Source organism: Bison bison, unplaced genomic scaffold, assembly GCF_000754665.1.
Source record: "Bison bison bison isolate TAMUID 2011002044 unplaced genomic scaffold, Bison_UMD1.0 scf7180017864308, whole genome shotgun sequence".
Lineage (NCBI taxonomy): Eukaryota > Metazoa > Chordata > Mammalia > Artiodactyla > Bovidae > Bison > Bison bison.
The window spans coordinates 70,822-82,329 of record NW_011494880.1 but is presented as its reverse complement, the minus strand read 5'-3'; the positions used below and the strand labels follow the sequence as shown (position 1 = coordinate 82,329).

General features: G+C 37.9%; 1 protein-coding gene across 2 annotated transcripts in view; it reads left to right on the top strand.

Moving 5' to 3' along the window:
* Positions 1-11,508, top strand: part of LOC104997405 (UDP-glucuronosyltransferase 2B4-like) — a 20,644-nt gene that overhangs the window by 5,842 nt on the left and 3,294 nt on the right. The window contains exons 3-5 of one of the 2 annotated variants that reach the window (XM_010852119.1): positions 2,368-2,499; positions 8,173-8,260; positions 9,422-9,641. In XM_010852119.1, the coding sequence (XP_010850421.1) occupies positions 2,368-2,499; positions 8,173-8,260; positions 9,422-9,641 (440 nt within the window). The remainder of the gene's footprint in view (positions 1-2,367; positions 2,500-8,172; positions 8,261-9,421; positions 9,642-11,508) is intronic. The other variant, XM_010852120.1, reaches the window with a different exon arrangement.

Genomic DNA, 11,508 nt, shown 5'->3' with positions numbered 1-11,508 from the left:
AAGAATTGATGCTTTTGAACTGTGGTGTTGGAGAAGACTCTTGAGAGTCCCTTGGACTGCAAGGAGATCCAACCAGTCCATTATGAAGGAGATGAGCTCTGGGATTTCTTTGGAGGGAATGATGCTAAAGCTGAAACTCCAGTACTTTGGCTACCTCAAGCAAAGAGTTGACTCATTGGAAAAGACTGATACTGGGAGGGATTGGGGGTGGGAGGAGAAGGGGACAACAGAGGATGAGATGGCTGGATGGCATCACTGACTCAATGGACGTGAGTCTGAGTGAACTCCGGGAGTTGGTGATGGACAGGGAGGCCTAGTGTGCTGCAATTCATGGGGTCACAAAGAGTCAGACACGACTGAACTGAACTGAATATGGTGGTTGCCAGTACTGAGAGGTGGAAGAACAGGGGAAATGTTGTTTAAGGATACAAATTTGCATTTCTTAGTAAATAAATACTAGAGATCTAAGGTATAGAGTAGTAGCTATGCATACATGCTCAGTAATGTCTGACTCTTCGCGACCCTGTGAACTATAGCCAGCCAGTCTCCTCTGTCAATGGGATTTCCCAGGCAGGAATATTGGGGTGGGTTGCCATTTAAAATTTGGAATTATTCTAGTACAGAAAGTAACCTTTTTTTTTTAATCAGAAAGGATCAAGGACCACAAAGCAAAATAATTCAGAAACAATTCCAGGCAAATACGGATTCACCAGGAGCTTTATTTAGTTAGAAGTGAATTACTCAAAAGCTGACCAGACCTGGAACCTTTTCCTCTGTGGAGCAGGTGCTCCCAGGGGGACTCACTGAAGTCATGTTGAAGTTTCTTCACCGCAGTTAGACATAGCACATCCATCTGTGACATTAATTATGCAAGTTCAGGACAAAGGTATCATATGTAAAGAAACACAGTCATATGGTTGCTCGAATAAGCAACTATACAAGTGTAACTTTGGATTATAAATAGAACTCACAGAACTATTTCATACAACTTCCAAACTATAATACTTGACTCCTCAAGTCAGTAGTTAGTAATTTAGACACAGTTTGGAAATTATGACAAAGTTTAAGGTGAAGAATAGGATTACAGAACTGAACGAATGACATAAAGTGATTCAGATCATATTTTTTTTCATAGTGCTCATAGTCAGGAAATGAAATATTAATGAATAATCTAAATAATTCTCAAAAAGTCTGTCTGGAATAAATAAATGATTTAGCATAATTATAATAACAAAGAACCAAAGGGGGTTGAATCAGGCAAGTAACTTCTTTCCAAGAATCTATGTTAGTAATTAATATCAAGATTAATGAAGAGTCTGAGGATAATATAGTTTAATAATATCTCCTTGTACTGAGTACTGGCTCTATCTTATTTCCTGCTTATACAGAGACACATTGCACAAATATATATAATGGCAGAAATGGACTTCATATCACCTATTCTTTTCCCAGGATCTCAAGGATGAAAATGCTTTTTTTAAAAAAATCATCATTATAAAAAATAATATAAAGTCCCTCAAAAAAATTTCTTTAATGATTTTTAGGTTGAAAATTTATTAGCACAACTGACCAAAGTCCAAGATATGAAGTTAATATGTTCAAGAGAATTGGGGGGGTGGGGTGGGTGAGGGATGGAAATCACTGTATTAGCTAACTGTATAGTATGTGAAAAGAATAATGTGAACTTTCTAATATAAAACCTGTCTACACATATAGCTCAGCAATTCCTTTTCTGGGTTTGTTTCCAAAATAATTGAAATTAGGTTCCCAATGAGATACCTGTACAACATATGCATGAAAGCTTTATTCACAGGAGCCAAGAGGTTGAAGCAACCCAAATGTCCATCAACAGAGGAAGCAATAAACAAAATGTCATGTGTACAAACAACGGAATATTACTCACCTTTAAAAGGAAATTCTGACACATGTCACAACATGAATGAACCTTACATTAAGTGAAAATAACTAGTCAGAAAAAGACAAATACTGTGCAATTCAACTTATAAGAAGTATCCAGACTAATCTCATTTGTAGAAACAGAGTAGAATGAAACTTGCCAAAGGCTAGAGAAAGAGGAAAGTAGAGTTTCTTAATGATCATAGACTTCCAGTTTTGTCAGATGAAAAAGTTCTGGAGATTGGTTGCACAATGTGAGTATACTTAATACTACTATACTACACACTTAGGAACAATTAAGAAGTAAATTTTATGCCATGTGTATCTTACCACAATATTTTTGTAAGAAATCACTACTCTGATATCTCAAGACAATTTCTGATTTTCTCTCTTTAGTTGCTTGTAGCAATCCCTTCAATAATGTCTGTTATGCTACTGCTCTTTTGTGATGGGCATATTCTTTTTTCACAGGAAATGGAAGAGTTTGTGCAGAGCTCTGGAGAAAATGGTATTGTGGTGTTTTCTTTGGGGTCAATGGTCAGTAACATGTCAGAAGACAGAGCCAAGGTGATTGCATCAGCCTTCGCTCAAATTCCACAAAAGGTAGATACAATAACTTAATCATGGACAACTCTTTAATAAGTCTGCTAAACTCTGTAAAGATCTGATCTTCGACATTTTCTATCAGAAAGGTAAATAATATGATAGCAGCAATTTATCTCATATATATACATATATATGTGTATATATAAACCAAAATATACACTGCAAGTGCTACGGCAGTACAGGGAGTGCCTTTGATCCATAATAATTTTAATTACTCAACATAGCAATAAAAAGAATGATATTTAAGAGACACAGTGTGAATTTTGGTGTTATTAATACAATGGTAGCATGGGCAAGAAGATTAACCAGTAAATTCTGCTTTGTCACTTGTTCCTTTTCTTTGAAGGATTTCTGAGGACACAACACACATACAGATGCTCTCAGGAGTTAAATTTTAACAATAAATGTAGTCATGCAATATTGATTCAAGTCAAACAATTCCACTTTTCATTGCTTTTGGAAGTAGGGCTTAATAATTTGTAATTTAAGAGAACATACTTCTTCAGCAGCACTGATTAACTTATTTTTAAAAAATTATGCTGTTGTTGTTTAGTCATTAAGTCATCTGAATCATTGCAGTCCCATGGACTACAGCATGCTAGGCTCCCCTGTCCTTCACTATTACCCAGGGTTTGCCCAGATTCATGTCCATCGATTTATTGATGCTATCTAACCATGTCATCCTCTGCCAGTCCTTCTCCTTTTGCCATCAACCTTTCCCAGATCAGGGTCTCACCAATGAGTTATCAGGTGGCCAGAGTATTGGAACTTCAGCATCAGTACTTCCAATGAATATTCAAGATTGGTTTCCATAGGATTGACTGGTTTGATGTCCTTGCCATTCAAGTGATTCTCAAGAATCTTCTCCAGCACCACAATTCAAAAGCATCAACTCTTCAGCGCTTAACCTTCTTTAAGGACTTCCCGAGTGGCTCAGATGGTAAAGTGTATGCCTACAATGCAGGAGACCTGGGTTCGATCCCTGGGTCAGGAGGATCCTCTGAAGAAGGAAATGGCAACCCACTCCAGTACTCTTGCCTGGAAAATCCCAAGGATACAGAAGCCTGGTAAGCCCCAGTCCATGGGGCTGCCAACAGTCGGATACGACTGAGAGACTTCACCTTATCTTATCTTACCTAACCTTCTTTACTGTCCAACGCTCATATTCATACATGATTACTAGAAAAAAATATAGCTTTGATTATATGGGCCTCTTTTGGCAGAGTGATGTCTCTGCTTTTAATACTCTATCTAGATTTGTCATAGATTTTCTTCCAAGAAGCAAGTGTCTCTTCATTTCATGGCTGAAGTCACCATCCACAATGATTTTGGAGCCCAAGAAGATAAAATATGTCACAGCTTCCACATTTTCCCCATATATTTGCCATGAAATGATGGGACCAGATGCCATGAACTTATTGCTTTGAATGTTGATTTTAAGACAACTTTTTCACTTTCATCTTTCACCCTCATCAAGAGTCTCTTTCAATTCAGTTCAGTCACTCAGTCGTGTCCGACCATTTGCAACCCATGAATTGCAGCACACTAGGCCTCCCTGTCCATCACCAACTCCCGGAGTTCACTCAGACTCACGTTCCTCGAGTTCGTGATGCCATCCAGCCATCTCATCCTCTGTCATCCCCTTCTTCTCCTGCCCCCAATCCTTCCCAGCATCAGAGTCTTTTCCAATGAGTCAAGTCTTCGCATGAGGTGGCCAAAGTACTGGAGTTTCAGCTTTAGCATCAGTCCTTCCAAAGAAATCCCAGGGCTGATCTCCTTCAGAATGGACTGGTTGGATCTCCTTGCAGTCCAAGGGACTCTCAAGAGTCTTCTCCAACACCACAGTTCAAAGGCATCAATTCTTCGGTGCTCAGCTTTCTTCACAGTCCAACTCTCACATCCATACATGACCACAGGAAAAACCATAGCCTTGACTAGACGGACCTTTGTTGGCAAAGTAATCTCTGCTTTTCAATATGCTATCTAGGTTGGTCATAACTTTCCTTCCAAGGAGTAAGCATCTTTTAATTTCATGGCTGCAGTCACGATCGGCAGTGATTTGGGAGCCCCCAAAAATAAAGTCTGACACTGTTTCCACTGTTTCCCCATCTATTTGCCATGAAGTGATGGGACCAGATGCCATGATCTTCGTTTTCTGAACGTTGAGCTTTAAGACAACTTTTTCACTCTCCTCTTTCACTTTCATCAAGAGGCTTTTTAGTTTTCTTCAGTTTCTCCCATAAGAGTGGTGTCATCTGCATATCTGAGGTTATTGATATTTCTCCTGGCAATCTTGATTCCAGCTTGTGCTTCTTCCAGCTCAGCGTTTCTCCTGATGTACTCTGTATATAAGTTAAATAAGCATGGTGATAGTATACAGCTTTGATGTACTCCTTTACCTATTTGGAACCAGTCTGTTGTTCCATGTCCAGTTCTAACTGTTGCTTCCTGACCTGCATATAGGTTAGCATAGTCAATGAAGCAGAAGTAGATGTTTTTTCTGGAATTCTTTTGCTTTTTCTATGATCTAATGAATGATGGCAATTTGATCTCTGGTTCTTCTGCCTTTTCTAAACCCAGATAGCACATCTGGAAGTTCTTGGTTCATGTACTGCTCAGGCCGAGCTAAATGATTTTTGAGTATTACCTTGCTAGCATGCGAAAGGAACATAATTTTACAGTAGTTTGAACATTCTTTGGCATTATCCATCTTTGGGTTTGGAATGAAAACTGACCTTTTCCAGTCCTGTGGCCACTGCTGTGTCTTCTAAATTTGCCGGCATACTGAGTGCAGCACTTTAACAGTATTATCTTTTAGGATTTGAAATACCTCAGCTAAAATTCCACTAGCTTTCTTCATAGTAATACTTCCTAAGGTACCATTTTCTTCACACTCCAAGATGTGTGGATCTATGAGTGACCATACCATCATAGTTATCCAGGTTACTAAGATCTCTTTTGTATAGTTCTTCTGTGTATTCTTGCCACCTCTTCTTAATATCTTCTGCTTCTGTTGGGTCCATACCATTTCTGTCCTTTATTGTGCCCATCTTTGCATGAAATGATCCCTTGGGATCTCTAATTTACTTGAAGAGATCTCTAGTCTTTCACATCCTATTGATTTCTCTATTTCTTTGCATTGTTCACTTAAGAAGGCCTTCTTATCTCTCCTATCTCTCCTCTGAAATTCTGCATTCAGTTGAGTATATCTTTCTTTCCCTTTCTCCCTTGGCCTTCACTCCCCTTCTTTTCTGCATTATTTATAAAGCCTCCTCAGATAACCACTTTGCCTTCTGGCATATCCTTTTCTTTGGGGTTGTTTTGATCGCTGCCTCCTGTACAGTGTTACACACCTCTATCCACAGTTCTTCAGGCACTCTGTATATCAGATATAACCCTTGAATCTGTTCATCACCTCCACTGTGTGATTATATGGGATTTGATTTCTGTCATACCTGAATGGCCTAGCAGTTTTCCCCGCTTTCAATTTAAGTCTCTCTTCAATTCAAATCTGAATTTTGCACTCAGGTGCTCATGATCTGAACCACAGTCAACTCCAGGACTTGTTTTGCTGACTATATAGAGCGTCTCCATCTTTGGCTGTAAAGAACATAATCAATCTGATTTCGGTATTGACCGTCTGGTGATGTCCATGTATAGAGTCATCAGTTGTTGGAAAAGGATGTTTACTATGACCAGTGTGTTCTCTTGACCAAAGTCTGTTAGCCTTTGCCTGCTTCTTTTAGTACTACAAAGCCAAACTTGCCTGATACCCTAGATATCTCTTGACTTCTTACTTTTACATTCCAATCCCTATGATGAAAAGACTTCTTCTTCATTATTTTGTGTGTGTGTGTGTGTGTTAATTCTAGAAGGTCTTGTGGGTCTTGCTGAATCAATCTTTAGCTTCTTCAGCATTAGTGCCTGGGGCATAGACCTGGATTGCTGTGATGTTGAATGGTTTGCCTTGGAAATGAACCAAGATCATTCTGTTGTTTTTGAGATTGCACCCAAGCACTCCATTTCAGAACTTTTTGTTGACTGTGAGAGCTACTCCATTTTTTCTAAGGAATTCTTAACCACAGTAGTAGATATAATGGTCATCTGAATTAAATTCATCAAACTTGTCCATTTTAGTTCATGGATTCCTAAGATGTTGATATTCACTCTTGCCATATCCTGCTTGACCATGTCCATTACCTCGATTTCATTGGCCTAACATTCCATGATCTTATGTTCTTTACAGCATCATACTTTCACCACCAGACACATCCACAACTGAGCATCATTTCTTCATTGTCCCAGTCACTTCATTCTTTCTGGATCTATTAGTAATTGCCCTCCACTCTTCCTCAGCAGGATATTGGACACATTCTGACCTGGAGAACTCATCTTCCAGTGTCATATATCTTTGCCTTTTCATACTGTTCATGTGGTTCTCACGGCAAAGATAGTGGAGTGGTTGTCCATTCCCTCCTCCAGTGGACCACAGCTTGTCAGAACACTCCACTATGACCCATCTGCCCTTGGGTAGCCCTGCAGAGCATGGCTCATAGCTTCATTGAGTTGCACAAGTCCCTTTACCGTGACAAGGCTGTGATCTATGAAGGGGATTAATAAATTGTAAATAAGCCAAAATATTTATCTTAGGTGATTGACTGCATACTTTTTCCTCTCTATAATCAAAATGTGTAAAATTTAATAAAATAACTTCTCATTTTAATTACTTGATATATGTAAACTCTTTTATAACAGTCAAAAATAAATAAATCACTGAATATTGAATTTGAAAATGAGCACTAGCATATAAAGAAAGCAAATGAATGTGTAGGTTATGTGTAATCTGCCACTGGCTTGTTGTATTGGAAACAAAACCAATTATCCATGGAAGAAAAGCTATGACAAACCTAGACAGTGTGTTAAAAACCAAAGAGAGCACTTGCCTGGAAAAGCCCATATAGTCAAATCTGTGGTTTTTCAGTAGTCATGTATGGATGTGAGAGTTGGACCATAAAGAAGGCTGATTGCCAAAGAACTGATGCTTTTGAATTGTGGTTCTGGAGAAGACTCTTGAGAGTCCCCCGACTGCAGGATCAAACCAGTCAATCCTAAGTTAATTAACCTTGAATATTCATTGGAAGGACTGATGCTGAAGCTGAAGCTCCAATACCTTGGCCACCTGATGCAAAGAGATGGCTCATTGAAGAAGACCTTGATGCTGAGAAAGATTAAGGGCAGGAGGAAAAGGGAGTGACAGAGGATGAGTTGGTTGGATAGCAACACAGAATCAATGGATATGAATACGAGCAACTTCTGAGAGATAGTGAAGGACAGGGAAGCCTAGCATGCTGCAGTCCATGGGATGCAAATAGTTGAACACAACTTAGTGATTGAAAAGCAACAACAAAACTTTTTTTTTTTAAAATATTTGAATTGGTCATTGAAAATCTCATTTGTCTCTGCCATCATGTGTACATAATTAATACATCAAATGTAGGTATTCCTATGTATGTCTTTCTATTACTAGTTACCATTACTTAATATGTCTTCATTTCCTTACATGTCATATGGAAGACATGTAATTATATGTATCTTGGGTCAATTTAGAAATTATTAGTATAACTATGAAGTTCAACTCATAGAATAAGGTATTTCCTTTGCTTTTAACAGGTGCTATGGAGATATGATGGCAAAAAACCAGATACCTTAAGACCCAACACCCGGTTGTATAAATGGCTTCCCCAGAATGACCTTCTTGGTGAGACTTGTCAGAACAAATAATGAAAATATGAGTAACAGCCAAGCAGAGTGAGAGTGCTTCAACAGGAAACACACTTAGAAAGCAATTAATTATTGAAACACTGAAAAAGAAAACTTTACTAGTCTATTATAATTGTCTTTGCTATGAGAAAAAAAGGAGAACATATAAAAGTTGTCAGTTTATTCTATGTAGTCACATCCCTTATAGCTAGAATCTTTACTTTAGCTGTAATTACTTCTCACAGTGAACTTTTCAATAACTTCCTGGATTGTTGTTCTGTCTCTGAATTCTTTCATTATACTTATCATTTCCATTCTGTATCTTAAAAATAAGAACTCTTGTGCCATTACCAATGACTCTCTGCTGCTGCTGCTGCTGCTGCTGCTGCTGCTGCTAAGTCGATTCAGTTGTGTCCGACTCTGTGTGACCCCATAGATGGCAGCCCACCAGGCTCTGCCAGCCCTGGGATTCTTCAGGCAAGAATACTGGAGTTGGTTGCCATTTCCTTCTCCAATGCATGAAAGTGAAAAGTGAAAGTGAAGTTGCTCAGTCTTGTCTGACTCTTAGCGACCTCATGCACTGCAGCCTACCAGGCTCCTCCGTCCATGGGATTTTCTAGTCAAGAGCACTATAGTGGGTTGCCATTGCCTTCTCCCACCAATGATTCTCAATTTTCTGTGAAAAAAAAAAAAAGGCACAATCATTTTTGTGAAGCAATAACACACTTCATGGTAAAATTTAGCTTTTCCTTCCTCTGGTTCCAGTGCCACTACCATTATCTTTCTTTTCCCCTGACACCATTCCTATCAAACTAAATGGCTTCACTGTATCTTTAGATGAATAAATTTCGGCATGTCCTCCTCTTTTTTTGCACATGTGGTTTCTTTACCCAGAATGCTCTTTCAAGTTGTTCCCCTGCCGATCCTGGATTCATTTGTGACGTTCAAGTGACTCAGCACTTCTTTCACAAACTCTGCATTTACCCCGTCAGCAGACATAGCTGTTTCTTCTGAGTTCTGAAAGCAAGTTAAAAGCACTTTCATATGCGTAATAATCTGTTATCTAAAAGATACTCCTCCATCCAGTGCCTTATAATACCCATTTCTCATTTTATTCTGAGTTATAATTAATAACCTTACTGAATTCACTCAATCCTAGGCCATCCAAAAACCAAAGCCTTTATAACTCACGGTGGAAGCAATGGTGTTTATGAGGCCATCTATCACGGGATCCCTATGGTGGGCACTCCTTTGTTTGATGATCAAGCTGATAACATCGCTCGAATGAAATCCAAGGGAACAGCTGTCAGGTTGGACTTGGAAACAATGTCAACAAGAGATTTGCTCAACGCATTGAAGGAAGTCATTAATAATCCTTCGTGAGTATATATATATATATTTCTTTCTTTTTTTCTTTACCAGCTAATCTTTCTAGAGAAATTCTCATCTGAAGGCCAGGGAGGCAGTGATGAGTCTTCACATAAGCACAAGAAGGTGTAAGATTTGCTCGATGTTTTGAAAACAGACAAAAATAACAGGTTGTGAATGTCACATTAAGATTTTTTCATGGTTTTATGGAAAAAGTTTGTCAGTGTTTTAAAGATAGTGGAGAAATGTTGAAAACTTAATCATTAGAATGAGAAGAACCACTGAAATGGTAGTAGAAGGATTAAGAAGCATTGAGAACAAAGTTATTGTAGGGAACCATGAATGCTATGGATACTCATCTGCCCACTTTCTTTCAGCATGTGAACTTCTCAAATGTTTTAAACTCTTAAAAGATGGTTTATTTTCACTAAACCATCATGACATCATCCACTTCAAATTCCAATTACATTTAATATTCTCCAACTTTTCTATGCTAATATTTTGACTCCATCTCTGATAAATGATAAACAGCTATAACTTTCTAATCACCCAGTTTCAACTATGTATATACTATTTATAAATGTGGGTGTATTCTAGGGTTGTTTGTTTGTTTGTTTTTTACTGTGGTCATTTTGTCTTCTTTGGAAGAATTATAAATCTAAACATAATTGACTTGGGAGGAGTATGTTGATATGAAGAAGTGAAAGTGTTGGTTTCTCAGTTGTGTTCGACTCTTTGGGACCCCATAGACTGTATCCCACCACTTCTCAGTCCATGGAATTTTCCAGGCAAGACCATGGGAGTAGGTAGCCATTCTCTTCTTTAGAGGATCTTGCTGATCCAGGGATCAAACCAGGTCTCTGCATTGCAGGCAGATTCTTTACATCTGAACCACCGGGGAATCCCATATATTGGGATATTCCTTTTTTTAAAAATGTTACACAATTTTTAAAGGTTATTTTCCATTTAAAGTAATTACCAAAGAGTGGCTAAATTTCCAGTGTTGTACAACACCTCCTTGAGCTTATATTATTCCCAGTAATTTTGCCTCCTACTCCCCACCTGTGTGTTTCTACTACCCCAAATCTGGTAACCAATAGATTGTTTTCTGTATCTGCTAGTCTGTAATAATATTTTGATCCCATCATTGATAAATGGTAAACAACTAGAATTTTCTAATTTACTCAATTACAACTATGTATATACAGCTTATAAATGTAAGTATCTTCAGAGTTCTTTTATTTGTGCTTGTTTTTGTCTTATTTGGAATAGATAGTTATGTTGGGATATTCCTATTTAAAAGCCATATTTTCTAAAAACATATATTTAATTTCCAAATCACTTCAGGATATACGTGAATTTCAGTGACACAATTATTAATATCACAAATATGATGTATATATTCCCCCTTTTTTATCATAATGACTTTGTAAAGAAAATATTTTGAGAATGTATCGGTAATAGCAGCAAAAAGCATTTTGTGTTTTATAAGCAGTGTTATTTAAATTTAATTTTAGCACAGCTATTGTCGAAAGTGAGCAGCATAAAAAGCACTCTTTTTCTTTTTTTAAAAGAAATAAATCTTTCATTTGCTGTTTTTATGTAAATGTACATATCTCTAGTATATTTATATGTCTTTTTAATTTTTAATAATGTAATGTTGGGGTCAAAAATGAAGATATACTGAATGTTCATGATATGCTACATGTTGTATTTACTAAAACAGTGTTCAGTTCAGTTCAGTTCAGTCACTCAGTCATGTCTGACTCTTTGTGACCCCATGGATCGCAGCACACCAGGCCTCCCTGTCCATCACCAACTCCCAGAGTTCACTCAGACTCATGTCCATCGAGTCAGTGATGCCATCCAGCCATCTCA